Source organism: Pimephales promelas, chromosome 8 (genome assembly GCF_988280905.1).
Source record: "Pimephales promelas chromosome 8, fPimPro1.hap1.1, whole genome shotgun sequence".
NCBI lineage: Eukaryota > Metazoa > Chordata > Actinopteri > Cypriniformes > Leuciscidae > Pimephales > Pimephales promelas.
In genome coordinates this window covers 17,881,105-17,902,549 of record NC_142776.1, presented here as the reverse complement: position 1 = coordinate 17,902,549, position 21,445 = coordinate 17,881,105, and the positions used below count along the sequence as shown (strand labels likewise).

Genomic DNA, 21,445 nt, shown 5'->3' with positions numbered 1-21,445 from the left:
TGGAGAGCACCGCATAGTACACTAAAACAACAGTGATTTGAATCTATTGAGAACTCCTGCCCTGAGAGCAGCGCGTAGTACACTAACATAACAGCGATTTGAATCTATTGAGTACTCCTGCCCTGAGAGCAGCACATAACACACTAAAATAACAGTGATTTGTACTCCTGCCCTGAGAGCAGCACGTAGTACACTAAACAGCGATTTGAATCTATTGAGTACTCCTGCCCTGAGAGCAGCATGTAGTACACTAAAATGACAGAGATTTGAACTTCTGCCCTGAGAGCAGCACGTAACACACTAAAATAACAGTGATTTGTACTCCTGCCCTGAGAGCAGCACGTAGTACACTAAAACAACAGTGATTTGAATCTATTGAGTACTCCTGCCCTGAGAGCAGCGTGTAGTACACTAAAACAACAGTGATTTGAATCTATTGAGTACTCCTGCCCTGAGAGCAGCACGTAACACACTAAAATAACAGTGATTTGAATCTATTGAGTACTCCTGCCCTGAGAGCAGTGCGTAGTACACTAAAACAACAGTGATTTGAATCTATTGAGTACTCCTGCCCTGAGAGCAGTGCGTAGTACACTAAAACAACAGTGATTTGAATCTATTGAGAACCCCTGCCCTGAGAGCAGCACGTAGTACACTAAAACAACAGTGATTTGAATCTATTGAGAACTCCTGCCCTGAGAGCAGCACGTAGTACACTAAAACAACAGTGATTTGAATCTATTGAGAACTCCTGCCCTGAGAGCAGCGCGTAGTACACTAAAACAACAGTGATTTGAATCTATTGAGAACTCCTGCCCTGAGAGCAGTGCGTAGTACACTAACATAACAGCGATTTGAATCTATTCTGCCCTCCTGCCCTGAGAGCAGCACGTAACACACTAAAATAACAGTGATTTGTACTCCTGCCCTGAGAGCAGCGTTTAGTACACCAACATAACAGCGATTTGAATTTATTGAGTAGTCCTGCCCTGAGAGCAGCGCGTAGTATACTAACATAACAGCGATTTGAATCTATTGAGTACTCCTTCTCTAAGAGCAGCGTGCGATTTGAATCTATTGAGTACTCGTGCCCTGAGAGCAGCGCGTAGTATACTAAAACAACAGTGATTTGAATCTATTGAGAACTCCTGCCCTGAGAGCAGCGCGTAATACACTAAAACAACAGTGATTTGAATCTATTGAGAACTCCTGCCCTGAGAGCAGCACGTAGTACACTAACATAACAGCGATTTGAATCGATTGAGTACTCCTGCCCTGAGAGCAGCACGTAACACACTAAAATACCAGTAATTTGTACTCCTGCCCTGAGAGCAGAACGTAGTACACTAAAACAACAGTGATTTGAATCTATTGAGTACTCCTGCCCTGAGAGCAGCGCGTAGTACACTAAAACAACAGTGATTTGAATCTATTGAGAACTCCTACCCTGAGAGCAGCGCGTAGTACAGTAACATAGCAGCGATTTGAATCTATTGAGTACTCCTTCCCTGAGAGCAGCGTGTAGTAACATAACAGCGATTTGAATCTATTGAGTACTCGTGCGCTGAGACTAGCGTGTAGTACACTAAAACAACAGTGATTTGAATCTATTGAGTACTCCTGCCCTGAGAGCAGCGTGTAGTACACTAAAACAACAGTGATTTGAATCTATTGAGTACTCCTGCCCTAAGAGCAGCGTGTAGTACACTAAAACAACAGTGATTTGAATCTATTGAGAACTCCTGCCCTGAGAGCAGCCCGTAGCATAACAGTTATGTTATGTACACTAACATAACAGCGATTTGAATCTATTGTGTACTCCTGCCCTGAGAGCAGCACGTAACACACTAAAATAACAGTGATTTGTACTCCTGCCCTGAGAGCAGCACATAGTACACTAAACAGCGATTTGAATCTATTGAGTACTCCTGCCCTGAGAGCAGCATGTAGTACACTAAAATGACAGAGATTTGTACTTCTGCCCTGAGAGCAGCACGTAACAAACTAAAATAACAGTGATTTGTACTCCTGCCCTGAGAGCAGCGTTTAGTACACCAACATAACAGCGATCTGATTTTATTGAGTACTCCTGCCCTGAGAGCAGCGCGTAGTATACTAACATAACAGCGATTTGAATCTATTGAGTACTCCTTCCCTGAGAGCAGCATGCGATTTGAATCTATTGAGTACTCGTGCCCTGAGAGCAGCGCGTAGTATACTAAAACAACAGTGATTTGAATCTATTGAGAACTCCTGCCCTGAGAGCAGCGCGTAGTAAAACAGAAACAGTGACAGAAACAGTCTAATCAAAATGCATAAACACGATAGACGATCGGTTCTCTTCATTTTAATGTTCACTGATTATCCTAATAAACGTTACAGGAAGATTAATTTGAACAAAATATATAATAAAATCACTTACCTTGACATTGCAATTCTTTCTCCCACAAACATCTGTTTCCCCGGAGCCATCTGAATCCTCTCAGAGCCGGACTCCCTCCGCTTCTGTTTCATTGGTTGAAACTGTAAACCAATCATTTTCCTTTCTGCCCTCAGAACATGTTTGAGTAAGTAAAACTCCCATCTGCACCAAGTCCCTAAATTTTTTCCGAGGGGCGCTCCTGTAAAAAATAAAGTGGGTGAAACTTCCAGTGAGGCAGCGGAAGTAGCATTCCAATGGTATTTTGTGTGTTAGTTAGCGAAGAGGCTAGCTGTTTTTCTGAGAATTATTTTACTATTTAAAGACGCAAATCTTTATGAGAGATGTCGTTACGGAGCTCAGGGACAACATGTGCTGTTCGCGGTTGTATGTATAACGGACTAAACTAATTCATTGGCTTAAACGTGATTGTTTTGAACATAAGCTGAAAACGAAATCAGAGTGATCCTGCAGAGCCCGTCTCTGATCCTGCCAACGACCGTAGTTTCCATCACCTCCCAAAAGACTACGAATCTTCCTGTGTACATTTGTTTAAATTCTTAATGTTCTATAAACTCTATCAGCATGTGATTGGCTGTTTGCTACTGATGTTACACCTAAACTCAGGATCAAAGCCTGTGTTGACAGAATACCAAATGTGCTAGTTAATGTAAGTTATTCAAGTAGCACATTCATTTATAATTTTGAATAAACTCCGACCAAAGCACAATGACTAAGTGTGTATTTTTTATTTTAAATGTTTGCCAGCTCGCACAACTGTCTGTCTCCATTCCTTGATGAGTATTGATTATTAATAATGTTATTATAATACTCCCAATCGACTACTGCGGAGGGTAAAGGTACTGTTATTTCACCCTTTTGAATTTCGTTGAGATTGTGTTCCCACATCATTAGCTAGTTTGGATCGCTATAACTTGAATGACTGTCAACTGTTGAATGAACGAGTGTCAAGCATGTCAAATCGCACTTTGTATAGACGAATCCGACGAGCGTTCTGTGTAGGCTGCCATCTTGTGGCGACGCCATTACTGAGCTGTTACACAGACATATAGACATATGCACCGGTATGTAAACAAACCTCGGTGATAACGCGAACTCACCCTCGATGACAGCTACAGCCAGGCAGAATGACTTGTTGGTTTGATCTGTGACTGCAGTGGCCTCCAGTCACAGATGAAGGTACAAACGATCTTACAGATTAACGTTATTTATGAAAATAGCTTGGCAAGCTAGCTAGGCTAATGTTTGCTAACGAGGAAACTATAAAAAGATCCGTCCATTTGGCAACAATAAATAAATAAATGAATGAAATCAAATAAACAAATTCATGTTTTTCATTTGTGTCCATTATTTATCTCATTTTCACATTGCAAAAGGCAAGGGTAAGGTAACGTTACAGCTAGAAAGTATACATAATATCGACCAATTATTGTTTTTAAACCATGGAAAGAGGTCAATATAACAGCAGGAAAACAATTATGTCACATAACGTTACATTTAGCTCAGGAAAGCCATTTAATGACCATAGCATGTTAATTGAATAGAAAAAATAGCAAGAGAGGAGATTTTGCTGATCACTATATCAAATATTTATTATATATTTTTTACTTATGTCATTAAATAATTGTTATTATACGCGAATGTCCGCGTCTTGTACTCGCCCAGGAAATCTGTGTAAACCGTACGGCACCAGACAGGGGCAGTCGACCCGGGGTATTCACAGTGTTTTCTCTTCAAAATTGAAATTTTACTGCCACCATTGAAACAATTTATAACAGAAACTGTTTACCCACTCGACATTATACAAGGGCTAACGTTGTAACGTTAGTGACAGTCGTAATTCGCGGGCTGTTTATTCCAGTGGACGCAAGTTGCAACTAAAACAATAGGAGGCAATGGCGCAACGCTACCCAGCAACAGCTCAGTAATGGCGTCCCGCTTACTTCCGGTAGTTTCGCCGGATTCGTCTATACTTCCAACCGGAAGTCGCGCCCACTTTTGACGCAAGGCCTCATGGGGCGTAGGAAACTTGTGGATAGAAGGTCTTCATTCATAGTCTGTCTGACATTTATATTAGAAGCTATGTGTCTATTATGAATTTGCACTGAATTGATTCTCAAAAATACGGAACAAAGTGTGTTCCGAATCAGTTCAATACGCAACAAGACTTTTATGTGTCAAATACGGCACGATTCATACGGAACGCTTGGCAACCCTACAAACAAGCCACTTTGAAGTGTTGCTGTTTTCATGAATACAAAAGTTTGTTGAGTGACCCTCCCCCAGACTAAAAAAGGTTGGATGACCCTCCAGACAAAGGCTTTAGCAACAGGGTTGAGAACTATAACTGTTTTGAATGATCGTGTTTTTCTTGTACATTGTTTTCTAACAGTCTGTTTAACTGGCAAAATATTTGGAGAATATAAGTCAAGAAAATAAAAATAAAAATCTTGAAATTTATTTCACATTTTGACGTTCCTATAATAATATTTGACATTTTAAAATGAGTCACAACATTTATTTATCTATCTATTTATTTATTTATTTATCTATTTATTTATTTATTTTTATTTTTTAGAAGAAGGGCTGTTGGAGGAACAAGAAATACAAACCATCAAATCCACCATCAGAGTCAGTTTATGAAGAGATGAAACGGAGCAATTTGAACGCCCAGCCCTGTTCTCGGACATTCATCAACCCGGACTATCAATCTTCCAAGCAACTTCAATCTATTTGCATTGAAAAAGCTTCCAAATGATTTGTCTTAATATTTGAATTCTCATGTACCTTGTATGTCATTATTTTCATTTAATGTGAATATCAAGTAATTCACTTTAAAATGCTGTAGAACAGGGAGAATTAAAAATAGTTCAAGTGTTAAGAATAAAAAAAAAAAGATGCAGCAGTTGAAGAAAGAAATGTCAAAGACCTTGCTTGTGGTTAAGTTTGCACATGCATGTGCAAAGGAGCCTAAATCATTTTGTGAAGTGCCTGTTAGTTTCAGTGTAATAATATAGGCCAGTGGTGAAATGACTGATGGTAAAAGTAACAAATCACATTTCACCCATATTTCGTTCATAATATTTCTAATCAGAAAAGCCATTTTTCTCTCATGGCAAACTTGAAGTTAAACAATGCTCTGCACCTGTTTGCGTTTGTATTTTACTGATGTTCTGATGTTAATTTTTTTCTGCTTGTGTTTCGACCTCACTAACCTTCTTTGCAGTTGTGGTCACATTTTCTTCCTCTCTATAACCTTTCAAAATGCATCAAATGCATGTTTCTTGTGTTCACTAACAGTGTTAGTAGAGTTTTAAATATACAGCTTTTATTGTAAAAGGGCTAAAGTGTAAGTGTGATGTTTTACTAATCATCCAGCATTGTTGTATTTGAATGTATTGTATTTTATTTAGAGTCTCTGAATATATTAATAAACCTTTGTATATATGTATATATATATATATATATATATATATAAACCTTAACATTGTAAAAAAATAAAAATAAAAAAAAATTGTCAAAATTGTCAAAATTCTTTCAAATTAATTCAGGTAGATTTATAATACCTTAAAGGTTTTAGAGTACATCACCAAATACACTAACTGGATTTTTTTTTTTTTTTTTTTTTTTTTGAATGACATTAGAGCACTAATACAGAACAAAATGCTGCTCTGCACAAAGATACATTTTCAACTCTCTTCCTCTCCCTTTCACTTTCTGTCATACATGCACATATTTATACCTTTTAGGTAAATGCTAAAAGTTTTAGTAAATATTGTCAAATCTGTAGAGTGAAAATAAAGGTTATCACCCTGTTATATATTAGCTACATGCAAAGCCAACTGAAGGTATTACTTCCATTAAGAGACCTCTTAACCTATAAACCATAATTTCAATCAATATAAATGAATTCCTAGCATTTCAAATTACATGAATTACTGTAATTCAAATCAGCTACAATTGATTCAATTTAATATATTGTATTAATGCAATAAATTTGCAAGATAATATCATGTCAATTCAAAACAAGCTTAGATATATTTTCATAAAAGTATAATAACATGGAAAAGCAATGCAAAAGGACAACACAACATAATTGTAAAAGTTTAATGGCATTTGTAAATAACTTATTAAAATACTTGAATAAGTATATATATATATATATATATATATATATACAATGTACACCAGCAGTATTCACTAGGTCGATTCTCTGTTTGCCCACACTGATGATGCTTGACCAATCAGTAAAATATAGCTCCTCATTGGTCTGTGGTCAGAGGCATCATCCTGTTTATCTTCTGCTTTGTTGCTGGTTTTCACAGTAAATGACACATTTGACCACAACTAGTCTCTCGTGCGTGAAAAACAAGTTACATTCCTGTCAAGATGAACTGAATTATTTTGAATGCATTTGGACCTGTTATAAATAAAAAGGTGACTAAACCGCTGAGCTGTTTTACATGCATAAATATAGACAGACATATTTTCTCTTGATTGCTTCTGTTTCAGTTACATTTTTGTAGGCCGGTGGATTATTTTGTTTTGAGATTGTCATCAATAAACATCTAGTTCATGCACATAGACAAACATTTGTGCATGGTATAGGAACTTGCACTGACTTTTTTTTTTTTTTTTCTTCCAATACTTAACCCTTACTCCTAAACCTTCTTACACAAACACTTTAGATTTGTATTACCGGTAATATAATTTAGCAAGATTATGTAGCCATTTTATTTGTGGACCATTACTTGGTCCTGCAACTGATGGAGAGTTTTTGCTACATGTTGGACATTTGGTATCCCACAATGTTGGAAAAGCTTGACTCACACAGACAAAAGCATCCATTACATACACTGTAAAAACAAACCTATAGAATCTACTCAATAAAAGTGAGGTAACAATTTGCACTCATTTTGTTTGGGTAGATTTCATTCTATATTTTTGAGTAAGGAGTACCGGACTTTAACAGCTATGATATACTAAACGAAATTAGGTAAATATTCTACCTAATATTTCTCAATACATTACACAGCTAATTACTTATACAAATTGAGTAATAATTACTCTATTATTAGCAGAAAACAGTTAATCTACTTAATTATTATTAATGATAATAAGTGAATAGAAATAATTAAACATTACTTATTCAGAGATGGTTAAATTTACTTAAAAATGGCCAGACACAGGACACAGTAGTTTAACAGTAACAAATTACTCTTTATTGACCAAATACTATGGATAAAAACATTTCATTTAAAAAAATTAAATAAAATAAAACATTAATTAAAGGTATAGTACATCAAAAATAAAAATGATGTACCTTTAATGCACAAAGGTACAAAAAATAACCCATGTACATTTAATTTCAAAAGATACAACAAATCACTAACAACTTCTTTAAAACCTTCTAATTGAAAAATAAACTGGTTTCCATGGGATGAAACAGTCTTTGCCAGTACAACAGCTCATTTCATTAAAGTCCCCGTGAAATCAAAATTGAACCTATTTACTTTGTTAGCGCATATTACTAGTCTTGTGGTGAACAATTAATCCGTGCAAGTAAAAATATATTTAAAAAATGTTTTACCTTGGTAATCTTTAATCAAAATCTGAAAAGTTACTTCCGGTCTGGAACGGTTTCTTTTTCTGATGACGTAGGTTTCACAGTTTGGGTGGGGAAACGCTTAACCACTCCCCTCAAACCGTTAGTTTACTATGAGCGAGAGATGGAGAGGAGGAGCGCTAGAGTACAACCCTGCCCTCTGTTCAATATTCCGTTTCACTTGGAAATACGTCACAGCACTGGAGAAAAATCGTTTGCGACTTCCGGTTCACGGGGACTTTAATTACAAGTGACACAACATATCATTAACAACTTCTTAAAACTAATACAAAAACAGACAAAGACAAATCTGTTGACCAACTTGCATTTCTGTGGTCGTTCTGATGATGGTCTGAGATTATTATTATTATTATTAATCATGGTCTTCGATGTCATGCACATAAAGAACCTCGCTTGTCTTCACACATCCTCACTCCCCCACTTTAACAGCAGACAAGAACTGCTGAAAGTGAAAGTGACACTGAAAGTTTCTGGAACATGTCAAAAGTGTATTTAAGGGTTTTGGGGTACTCCAGGTTGAGGGCATACATCAGCCCCATCAACAGAATGCATGCTGTGGTTTTGTTTCCACATCCAGTCAGTACTTTGTTGCCCTCTATAACAACCAACACATCTGATGGGTCCTCCTCGGCTGTGGGATTATGAATCACCAAAACTTTCATTATTTGGTTTGTGTGGCCCTCAAGTTCGTCCTCCTGTTAAAAAGAAAAAGGAAAAGCATATCATTTTTTCAAATTAGTTTAAGCATATTAACAACACGTTGTTCCAAAACAGTTGTATTTTTTATTCACGTCATTTATTTCAAGACAAAGCAGGGTTTCTGTATTAATCAGCACTTCAATTTCAACAGGTAAAAAAAAATCGAAAGAAATACTTGAATTCTTGACCCCAGTATCCCATAATAAAACAATTAGCAATCTAATCCTTTACTTTAGATGGAAATATCTTGTAAGGATTGGAATAGATTGTCATGCTGGAACATTCAGGAAATAAATGTCCACATAGAACAAAGGAATAATAGAGTTGCCACTACCTGATTATATAAGTGAACATTTAGATTTTTTGAACTTGAATTTAATGACTTAAAAAATAATTTTATTGTTTTTGTCGATTGATTTCATAAATCAGATTTACTTATCCTAAACTACGAGTCGAGTAAGATCATTCCCCTTAATGGAATCGATCCCAACCTTTGCATTTTGAACCTTTGGAATCGACTCTCAATTCCCAACGCCTCGGAATCGATTCTTTTTGGAATCGACCCCCATCCCTATCATTCAGAGGCGATGCTTCTTCGCCGTTGCTTCGAAAAGTGAAGAGAGTCGACTCGAGAACTCACTCTGAACTGCACGTGCGTGCGGCACACACACACATACGCGTCCAGCAACAATAATCATATTAATTTGAAACAGCAACCCAGAATATTTGTCACAAGCATTGATTAAAACAATGATGACAATAATCACATAAAAAACTTTTTTTAGTTAATGATCTGTAAGAATGGAGCTTCATAAATGCTGTTCATTGATTCGAGTACATTTTTTGACAATTGAGTATAAAGTGTTTTGATTTTCAAATATATGGTGTAAAAACGTCTGAGTGCTGCCCTCTTCAGGTTAAACGGAAAGCTCCTGCAGTAGGGGTACTTTCTGACGTAGGGAACTCTCTGACGCGACTCTGTCACGCCCTTGGTGCGAGCTCACCACGCCCTTGGCAGCCCCTGGTATAAAAGCATCTGGTTCCGTCAAAACTACTGTAGCGAGTCAGGAGGAGTTGGATTTATTTATGAGTATTGAAAACGATCAGGATAGCATAGCCCAGTCATTCCCAAAGTCGGGGTCCCGACCCACACGTGGGTCGCGGGAGATTTTGTCTGGGTCGCCAAGTCGAGCACTATTTTTCAGTGTGTTGTAGGCTACTCTCTAGATATGGGCTATTCAATTGGCGGCCCGCGGGCCAAGTGCGGCCCGCCAATCATCTCCATACGGCCGAGGGCACCCCAACCTCCCTCTCCTCCTATTTTCTGGTGGTGCCGCGCGGCTAAATTTGGTTAGATATGCGCGTGGACGCAGTGGCGCGTGCAGCTGGATGACTATACGCACGCACTGTGTGTGTACCATGAGCACTCCGACTGACCTGAGAGAAAAGTTTACAGTCCGAATATTTCAGCAGTTTTTATGTGTGTCCCGTATTTCTGTCGACTGAACCAGCGATAATAATCATTCGTTGGTTTGATTATTTCCTTTCCATGAATTGGCCATTGGCCAAACGCGCGTGCATAACGGTCTGAAACGATTCGGATTTTTTTCACCTGAAGCGGTTTCTCGGTAAGTAACAACAAATAGAGAACAAAATAGCGCTGGTTTCAGTCGTTTCACTAGTTTACTTTGAACTAGGCAGCACGGCCCAGTGGATAACGGAACGCAAAGCTTAAAGGAGTTGCGTTTACTCCCGGTCCCGGACACTATTATTAAACAACGTTGCGCGACATCCTTTAAGAAGCGTCGGACACGTACTCCTCTCTCTTACAAACCACACATCACTCAATGATTTTAACTAGTTTTAAATCGGATGAAACAGTCTTAACATTCCCAACACTACTGATGAGAAAAATAGAAGAAACATGAATAAAGTTAGAAGACTAAATGCCCTAATCACCCCCCTTACAAACATTTACCATGTAATAGCCTGAATGTAATAATTTACCATGGTTTGGGCATAAATGTGGAATATTTATATTGAATGCTATGTTATAGTCATTTATATTGCCTTAGATTTATTAGGGGGGTAGAGGAATATGTATTTAATCGTGTGTGTAGTTTTTTTTTTTTTTTTGTGCCTGTTTAGGCATTTTTATGCAGTGGTAGTGAGCCATGCATGGTTACAAAGTCTCAGTGTCAGAATATTTTAATTTAAGCCTATAATAATTATTATAGTAAATTATGTACACTGTAACTATAAGAATGAAAACAATGAGATGCCCTGTCAACTTTTCCTTTCTCATTTCACCTCTGCATATTGTCAACAACAGGTTAAACAAAAAAAAGTGCTTTGTCAAATATCTGTATCTCTTTTAAATAGTTAACTGGAAGCTTAAAAAATGACCTTAAAAAATGGTCATACATATTTTGTTAATGCATAAATTCTCTTCGTGATATATGAACTATATGGGCCTAATGTTTTTTGGGTCACAAGGATTTATCGACTTTAAAATGTGGGTCGCCAGAAAAAAAGTTTGGGAAACACTGGCATAGCCTATATTAACATCTAGTTAGCATAGCATTTATAGTTATTTAGATTATTTAGATTATTTTTTTTTAAAAAAACGATCAGGATTGAGTATTGTTGCATCTATTTAGCATAGCATTATATAGATAATTTAGATTATTTTGTGTAGCTAGTAGCATAGTACAGTTAGGATAGCTTCAAGTTAGCATAGATTTATCAGTGTTTAGTACAGTGATCAGGATAGTAACGGAATAGAGGTGGACATGGGCTTCTCCACACAGCTCCACACGCAGTGCCAAACACTGCTCCTCCTGCATGGACTCCTCCAGCGGCGTCTTGATGTGAGTGATCATGGATATTTTAATCACAATTTATGGTTAGGATAAAGTTAATCCTCTGGGGTCGACAAACGAGCCGGCGCATTTTGCTGGATTTTTTCACATGGCGGCAGAATATCAATATGAATATATGCCCACAGAGCGTGCGCTATTGAGATCAACTCGACGACAAAACTCATCAGATGCCGGTCGCGATGCGGGAGTTAAGACGGCAGTTTGAGCCAGCGGCTCGAATGGATTTGGCCCTGTGTCTACATACAATTCACCCTCATCCACTTCAGGTGAGTGAAGGTGAGGGAGAAAAGTCCTCGACTTCAAATGGCCGCTCTGTTGCAAAGGCTGCTACTTGCGTCACTCCAGTCTCTCTCTATTTTAGAGTCTGACAGCAGCTGTCACTCACGGCGGGTCTCAGGTGCACGCCCCCTGGCCCCGCTGGGCTCTGCCCATTTTTTCAGCATTTTTCAAATATTGCTAGTGGGTGGAGTCAGGCTCTGACCAGGGGTTTAGTTACCCTTTAAACTTTTCTAACCTCATATAACCTCAGGACATCGTCAACCGTATAGGCTATCAAATAAAAACGCTGTCGGCGTGAACAAACCCTTATCACACAGCTGCACCTTCGCTAAGCTGTTCACTAATTTCAGCAATGTGCATGACACAAATGGCAGCTAATATTTTAATTATCAATGTAGATTTTTACTCGCATTTGCCGGTATAAGACCCAGTATAACGTTAACATTATCAAAGCTAAACCGACCAGCCTGAAATTCGAACCTGTCAGCTGGCTGTGGCACCAGCATAAGCGAGCAAATTACAAATCTTTTTATGAATCTTACCATTAAATAAGTTAATATTTGGGTTATATGATAACAACATGATTAAAAAAAAAAAAAAAACATCTTACCTGGAGCTCAACACTTCGTGGTCCTTCTGAAGACGTTTAATTTGAATTCCGCGATTCCCGCCTGGACGTTGAAGTTGACGCATACGCAATTTGCAATGACTGAACTAATATAATGGGGTATGTTTTACTCGTTTTTTAATGATCCAGATATTACTGTTAATAAATAGGTAGTGTAGTTAAAATGTACCCATTTTTATATATTTTACTTTCTAACTAATATACTTAAGTAAAATATAACTGATTTGCAGAGGTTGTATTTAACACCCACCTGCATCATTTTTTACAGTGTACGTATGTGTTACTTTCACTTTTACACTTTTATATGTATGAAGAGTTCAGATGCAAAAGCCTCTTAAGTGCCATTTAAAATTTTCTTCTAGAATGATCATTTTTATCAAGCTTCTATATTTAAGTTCAGTGATTTCACTTAAATGGCAATGATAATTACCTATTAATTGTTATTTAAATGAAATTACTGAACTTAAATATACAAGTTTGAAAAATATCATCATTAAAGAAGAAAATTTCAAATGGCATTTAGAGGCTTTTGCATCTGAACTCTTCATATATACACTGTAAGTATTATAGAACTATGGGTTCTCTTACGAGAGGTTCTCTCGAATTGCGTAAGCTAGCTTACGCTACGGGAAAGATTCATCTTTGCTGAGAAGTTGAAGCCAAAAAATTATTCCATAATTTTGTAATCATTGTCAACGCAGTCTCTTCTGAGGCAGACCATGAGCGGGCTAGCTAGCGGCTCATTGGTTCGCTCAGAGAGAATGCACGAACCTATGGGAGAGCGGCGCTGAGTCCGCGGCCAATGAGCGGACGGCGCCCGCTTACTGCGTCACAGCCTGCCAAAAGGGGCGTGGCTACAGTGTATAAAGGTCGCTCTCCCAGCTCGTTCGTTGATTCTGTTCATTTCAGCGAGCTACACGCATCCGCTGTTCTGGGAAGAAGCCGCCGTCGTTGAGAAGGCACCGTCTAGCGAGCTCCGGAGTCTGAGGAAGCCGGCCGTCTGCCACCTTCAGCCGCCCAGCAAGCTAGCGCCATCCGACGCGTATCCTTTTTTCTTATTATTCCTAAAAGAGCACGAGCGTCTTTTTAAAGATGCCTCGTAATTCCTGCGGCTCTTGCCGCTCTCCGCTCGAGGATGGAGACCGCCACCCCATCTGCGCTCTCTGCCTCGGAGTGGAACACGCAGAACTCGCCCTCGCCAACGGAGGATGCGACCACTGCGAGGACCTGCCGCTGTCAACCCTGCGGGCTCGACTACAGGCGGTCAAAACCGCTCCAGCGCCGCCTCTTACTTCGCCGCGGAAGAAGAAACGCCGCTCCCAGAGGCCGCCGGAGCCCTCTGCGGATCCATGTGGGCCGCCGCCGCCGCCCACCGACCGCTCTCCCTCTCCGCCCCTGCCGGACTTACAGTTGCCGCCGAGTGGCCGCTCTGTCGCCTCCGAGGACACCGCGGATGAGAAGGACTCTTGTTCGCTGCACGCTTCGGACAGCGAGGATTGGTCGTCGATTGGCTCATCGACGAGAGAGTCTGCGGGGACCCGCGCCGGCATCGAGGAGGAACTAGCGCGCCTCCTTTCTCAGGCCGTTAGCCGCCTGGGTCTCGAGTGGTCTCCTCCCCCTGAGCAACCACCGAACCGCATGGATGGAAAGTTCCTGCACCGGCGTCCGGCCCCCGCCTGCAGCCGGGCTGCACCCTTCCTGCCGGAGCTTCACAGCGAGCTCACGAAGTCCTGGAATGCTCCTCTCTCGGCCCGTAATCGCTCTGATGTGTCCGCTTCGCTGCGCTCAGTGGACGGAGCTGCCGAGAAGGGTTATACTGCCATGCCACCCGTCGAGGACTCGGTCGCCGCTCATCTCTGCCCGCCCTCTGCTAGATGGCGGTCTGCTCATACGCTTCCCTCAAAAGCGTGCAGAGCGACCTCTAACTTTCATGCCCGCGCCTATTCTGCCGCCGGTCAGGCCGCTTCAGCGCTGCATTCGATGTCTGTCCTCCAGGTGCTCCAGAGCGACATCTTGTGTGAAATGGCGAGCAGCGGGAGGCAACCGCCCGTCCTTGCGGATCTGAGAAGCGCTACGGATCTTTCCCTTCGCGCCACTAAAGCCGCCGCACAAGCTCTTGGGAGATGCATGGCCGCCCTCTGTGTCGCCGAGAGACACTTATGGCTCACGCTTACCGACATGGGAGAGTCAGAACGAGCCGCGTTCCTCAACGCGCCCATTTCCCCTACCGGGCTCTTCGGATCCGCCGTCACGGGCATCGTTGACCGCTTCTCCGAGGTTCAAAAAGCGACTCAGGCCATGAACTTGTTCCTGCCCCGCCGCTCGAGTTCTTCGACGGGCCGTTCTCACGAGCCGCCTGCCAGAACCACACAGCAGCGCCCGCCTCAGCAAGCTCAGCAGCCCCAGCGTAGACAGGGCGGCCGCCCTCGCTCTCGCTCAGACAGCCGCCGCAGACAGCCTCCTCCCCGGGGGCCTCGACCCAAGATCACGCTGAAGCCTGATCAACAGAAGTCTGCCTAGCACAGCTGAGAAAAAGACGGCGTTCTCCCGCTGCGGCCGGACCACCGTCAAAGCTTCGCCCTCTGTTAGTCCCCGTCTCACCGCTGACTACAGTAGTGTTTACCGCCACAAACAAGCCGGTTTCCCTGCCCGCTTGCGAGCGACTAAAAGCCGTTTTCACGGCTACCCAGAGAGTTCACAAAAAGAGCATAAAAGCCTCAAGTGTAAAAAATGTGCCCACAACCATGTGCTCACGTACACACACAAGCATTCTATGCCCAGGGTCTCTCGCAGAGCCCATTCTCACGGAGCGTGCACTTTCCGCTCCAGCAGCAGAGAACATAAGCACGCCCACGAGCCCGTGCGCGTGTCCCCCCTCTGCCCACTCTGTCTCAAGGCCCTTAAACTCCTCTCTGAGTGTAAGTCCCGTTGCCTTCCACATTATAAGCGAGCCCACACCCAGTGTCCAGCCCGCAATGTGCAGCAATCAGGGCGAAATCGCCATTCAACCACTAGCCGTATGCTACAAAGCGTGGGAAGCCATCCCCGGCATCTCCCCGTGGGTTTTAAGCATAATAAAGAATGGTTATCGATTACAGTTTCGTCGCCGCCCGCCACGCTCGCGCGTGCGGCTCGAATCCACTGTCAGCCCGGCTGCTATGAACACGCTTCGCTTAGAAATAGCCAAGCTACTGCAGAAGGGCGCTATAGAGAGAGTCCCGCCATCTATGATCGAGTCGGGGTTTTACGGCCGTTACTTTCTGGTCCCCAAGAAAGACGGCGGCCTCAGGCCGATCTTAGATCTCAGGGCTTTGAACAAAGCGCTCATGAAGAGACCGTTCAAAATGCTCACAGTCAGGAAACTCCTCGCGCACGTCCGCCAGGGGGACTGGTTCATCTCTCTAGACCTGAAAGACGCCTATTTTCAGATCCAGATAAACCCTCATCACAGGCCATTCCTACGTTTCGCCTTCGAGGGCCAGGTTTACCAGTATGCCGTTCTCCCGTTCGGCCTATCCTTAGCACCCCGTACGTTCACGAAGTGCATGGATACAGCGCTCGCTCCCCTGCGAAGTCAGGGGCTGCGCATACTGAATTATCTGGACGACTGGCTGATTCTAGCAGATTCCCAGACGGAGCTACTGTCGCACCGCACAGTTCTCCTCAACCATCTGGAAGCGCTGGGACTCTCTGTCAACTGGACAAAGAGCTCTCTCCAGCCCAGTCAAACTATTTCGTTCCTCGGAATAGATTTGAACTCTATCACGATGACGGCTCGCTTATCCACACAGCGCGCGCGCCGTGTTCAGCGCCTAGCCGCCTCGTTTCAGATGGGTACCCTTACATCCCTGAAATCGCTTCAGAGGATGCTGGGTCATATGGCTTCAGCCTCCGCTGTGCTACAGCTGGGTCTTCTGCACATGCGCCCCCTTCAATTCTGGTTAAAGAGCCGCGTATCCCACCGCGAGTGGACGACGGGCCGCCAGATGATCAGGATTACTCAGACTTGTATCACTGCACTGCAGCCATGGGCAGCAAGCGAGTGGTTTCAGAGGGGCGTTACCATGGGAACATTCTCTCGCCGGAAAGTCATCTCGACAGACGCATCCAACTCGGGTTGGGGAGCGGTTTGCGAGGGCTCACCGGCCGCCGGCCAGTGGTCGAGCCACGAGAGTTCCTTACACATAAACTGTCTGGAAATGATCGCGGTCGAGAACGCGCTGCTGTGCTTCCTCCCGCGCATAAACGGTCACCACGTCCTGATTCGCTCCGACAATATGGCCGTGGTTTCATACATCAACCGTCAGGGCGGCGTCAGATCCAAGAATCTCTTTCATCTGACACGCCGCATCCTATTGTGGTCCCAGAGTCACCTGCTATCGCTCAGAGCGACGCACGTGCCGGGCCATCTGAACGACGGTCCAGACAGGCTGTCCAGGAACCTGGTCTCCCCCGGAGAATGGTCCCTGCACACTCAAACAGTCCAAACACTGTGGCGCCTATTCGGCAGAGCGGAGATAGATCTTTTCGCGTCAGAAGAGAACGCTCACTGCCCAATATTCTTTTCAAAGAGCGAGGACGCGCTAGCCCAGGATTGGCCCCGCCGCCCGCTCTATGCTTTTCCCCCGATTTCTCTGCTACCGCAGGTCATTCAGAGAATCAGGGACTCACGCCACTCGGTGCTCCTTATAGCCCCGCGCTGGGAGAATCAGATTTGGTTCCCGGAGCTAACGCGGCTGTCACAGACAGCCCCGTGGCCCATTCCAATCAGAGCAGATCTCCTCACGCAAGCCCGCGGCTCGATCTGGCATCCCCATCCACAGCGCTGGGCGCTTCATGCATGGGTGACCAACGACTACGCGTCGAACTGCCAGAAGGGGTTTTGAACACGATCAAACACGCCAGAGCGGACTCTACCAGAAAGCTCTATGCTGCAAAATGGTCTGTGTTCTCTAAATGGTGCACCGACAAGAATTTGGACCCACGGACGTGCGAGGTTTCGTCTTTGCTTGTGTTCCTTCAGGAGATGCTGGATAAGGGCAGGTCCCCATCCACTCTTAAGGTTTACGTGGCAGCCGTCGCGGCGTTCGCTGAACCCCGGCGCGCCCAGTCTCTGGGCAAAGACGAGCTAATCATCCGCTTCCTCAGGGGAGCCAGAAGGATGAACCCCCCTCGCCCCCCTACGGTGCCGGTCTGGGATCTTTCTATAGTTCTAGAAGCTCTGAAAGCCCCACCGTTTGAACCACTTGAGTCCGTGGAGCTATAATACCTCTCGTTAAAAACCGTTCTTCTGACGGCTCTCGCCTCAGTAAAACGTGTGGGGGACATTCACGCGCTGTCTTCAAGCGCCGCGTGCCTAGAGTTTGGACCGAGTGACTCCATAGTCATTCTAAAGCCTAGACACGGTTATGTTCCAAAAGCGATTGGTACCCCTTTCAGGGCGCAAGTCATCTCTCTATCGGCGCTGCCTGCATCCGATAGCGAACGTGACGCTGACCGCCTCTGCCCGGTTCGGGCTATCAGAGTGTACACTACACGCGTTGCCGCGTTCAGACGCTCGGAGCAGCTGTTTGTGTCGTTCGGTGGCCGCACCAAGGGACTAGCCGCCTCGAAACAGACCCTATCCAGGTGGATAGTAGACGCGATTGCCTCTGCTTATGCCGCTAAAGACCTGCCTTGCCCTCTGGGCATCAGGGCTCATTCCACCAGAGGCATGGCCTCATCGTGGGCATGGTCCTGCGGGATTTCCATTCACGACATTTGTGTGGCTGCGGGATGGGCCTCCCCCTCCACCTTTGTCAGATTTTACAACTTGGAAGTTCCAGCCTTACAGGCGAAAATTCTGGCGGTCTAGTACTCACAGCCCTCCTATAGAAGCCGCACTATCGGGAGTTCCATCACACCGGCTCACCCCTTGTGTTCCCCTATGTGCTTATGCATTAGCCCACACATCACGGCCCGCCTTCGCCGGCCGCCTTGGGCGTTTTTGCACTAGATAGTAACGGCCGCTATGCTGGCCGCCGTATTATCTTCATCCACTTATAGATTCCCCCGGTGTTCCCCTGGGATGCTTAGTGGTTACTTAGCGCGCACGGCGTTGACCAGGTGTTCCCGTAGCGTAAGCTAGCTTACGCAATACGAGAGAACCTCTCGTAAGAGAACGAATCGGTTACCTAACGTAACCTCGGTTCTCTCTAGATGAGGGAACGAGTATTGCGTTCCCGGCCGTGCTTGCGCCAATAGCGTTTCGCTTCATGCTACAGAATCAACGAACGAGCTGGGAGAGCGACCTTTATACACTGTAGCCACGCCCCTTTTGGCGGGCTGTGACGCAGTAAGCGGGCGCCGTCCGCTCATTGGCCGCGGACTCAGCGCCGCTCTCCCATAGGTTCGTGCATTCTCTCTGAGCGAACCAATGAGCCGCTAGCTAGCCCGCTCATGGTCTGCCTCAGAAGAGACTGCGTTGACAATGATTACAAAATTATGGAATAATTTTTTGGCTTCAACTTCTCAGCAAAGATGAATCTTTCCCGTAGCGTAAGCTAGCTTACGCAATACTCGTTCCCTCATCTAGAGAGAACCGAGGTTACGTTAGGTAACCGATTCGGTACTTATGCTACAATATAACAATCTTACATTTTGGGTGCAATTTAGCGAGAACATACCTTAGCATATCTTTTTGCAATAAAGGTGTCCCAATACATATTGTATAGGCTTTTTAAAGATTACAGGGTACATATCTATGCATTTATACAGGTTTTTTTTTTATAGCAAAAGTGCAGATATTTAAGTTTGGGCTTACATGTTTCAAGGTAAGTAAAGCTAAAACTATTGCATTTTTTAAAAAATACTGGGAAATAGAGAGAATGCATTGATGTCACTTTCCCGCTGGAACAATACCCCTTAGCCTGACTGAGTGGCAAAAGATCTGCTACGTGATAGGGGAAACTGCGAAAATGCGACTAAAACAAACAGTTTTATCAATTTAAACTAAAAGTTGGACTCAATATATTCTTCCTTACAATTTACTACTGATCCAGTGATGCATGGATATTGACATGCAGTCAGGAATCTTGTTGCCTGACGTTTGCCTGATTTCGACACCGGGGAAATAAAAGCAATATATACATAAACATAAAGCAAATTTGCCTGTGAACGCTTTATATAGAATACAATATAGGTAGGTGTAAATCCGGCTCATCACTTCTCAGTGTTATACATAGCCTACTGTATATATCATCATCGTCCAGCCCTAAAACTTTTATTCATTTATTTATTTATTGGGTCAGTGTTTATTAAAAAAAACATCCAATAATGCAGAATATGCAATGATAAATATTTATTTGATAAGTTGTTTTACACCTAAATTCAGCATATTGACACAAAATTATAACTGCAAATCCACCTTTCGCTGACTGGAGTTCAGTTGTTTCTGTGAATTGCAGCGATCCATTTTCTCCTAGCAGTCTGTAAAAATATACCTCAGATTTTTTGACAAATCTAGTTGTACAGTCAATCGCAAAGCTCTTTCCCACTTTATATGTGTTGTTGTTTTTCGCGGCATTCACGCTGAAAACAAATACAGCAGTCTTTTTGCCACTCACTGTGAGTAACTCCGGCCGACGGTGACGTCACGCGCCTACCCTCTATATACTCTTGTTTCATGTAATTACATATTAAGTGGTGCTTGTTACCCTCTGATGTTTAATGTAGTTACAGGGCATGTGTGACATTGCTGGCCATAAATTAAAGTGTTGCTTGTTACCCTCTTGTTCCATGTGGGTAAGTACAATAAGAATACATACAATCCAATATAACTGACTCGGAAACCTTTATTTGAAAAACAACATATTATAGTTGGTCTGGTGAAGACTTATTTCTGGGTGTACTGCATTTTCTTTTAATACATAATACATAATAAGATTTCTTCTTAAGATTCATCAGTGGAAAGAAAAAAAAAGAAAAGGAACAAAAGGAAGAAACCAAGCAAGAGTGAGGGGGGAGGGGGGGGGGTGCAAAACGTGCTACTTTCTGTCAAGACTTGAAGTGAAGTGCTGTGGTCACAAACAAGTCTCTGGGCCTCAACAGTTTCTTCTTTTATGTTGCATGTCTCTACTTCCTTGTTCACGGAGAAGCCTCTCTCTACCGTAGCTTGCCCATGAGATAACACCAGGAGGCGTTGAAGGAAACTTCGAAGCTCATGATACGATGTGTTGAGAGTTTGGTGAAGGAAAGTATCAAGTCGTTGCTCCATGGATTTGAAAGAGAGGAACTCCTCACTTTTGCCATGCAGGGAGAGAAAGCTGTCAAACTGTTGCACAACAGTATCACCTGCAATGGACATACACAAATAATGAATCACATCAATGTAAATGGATGGTTATTTATATATACCTGGTACAGGACATTGATATAAATATATTAATTTAATCGGAGTTTGAACATGAGAGGAAGACTAATGCATATAAAATATGTAACATCTAATTATTTACTGTTTAAGCCCATGTCATACTCTTTTTTTTAAAAAAAGCATATAAAAAAACTTAAACTAATCTTCAAAATGTTCTTAAGATCAAAGTACTGAGAACACAGCATACTGCGCTGTGTGTAACCTTTATTTTCCTATAATATTCCTACCAGCTTAAACTCCTCCTGTCAACTGCTTGTCCTGCAGAAATCTTTGAACTAGAGACTTCATCTTTCCCTTGCACCATTCTGGGTCTCTGCTCATGACGGAGGGGTCTAAGCATGTTATCTGCCTGACAGTGGGGTATTTCAAAGGGCTCTTTTCTTGCATTTTCTTAACGATTCTGGAGAGGCACGTTATACAGTCCCTTCTAAATTCGAGGACAGTGAGGTCACCTACTTTGTTGCTTGATTTGTTCTGAAGA

The 21,445-nt window shown here is 43.0% G+C and overlaps 1 protein-coding gene and 1 long non-coding RNA gene across 2 annotated transcripts in view; both read left to right on the top strand.

The window, feature by feature from the left end:
* Nucleotides 1-5,905, top strand: part of LOC120493021 (uncharacterized) — a 32,005-nt gene extending 26,100 nt beyond the window's left edge. The window contains exon 4 of the mRNA XM_039691400.2: nucleotides 5,019-5,905. Coding sequence (XP_039547334.2) covers nucleotides 5,019-5,198 — 180 coding nt within the window. The 3' untranslated portion in view covers nucleotides 5,199-5,905. The remainder of the gene's footprint in view (nucleotides 1-5,018) is intronic.
* The window catches only part of LOC148977703 (uncharacterized), a 271,661-nt gene that overhangs the window by 42,498 nt on the left and 207,718 nt on the right, over nucleotides 1-21,445 (top strand). The gene's annotated exons all lie outside the window — the stretch shown is intronic.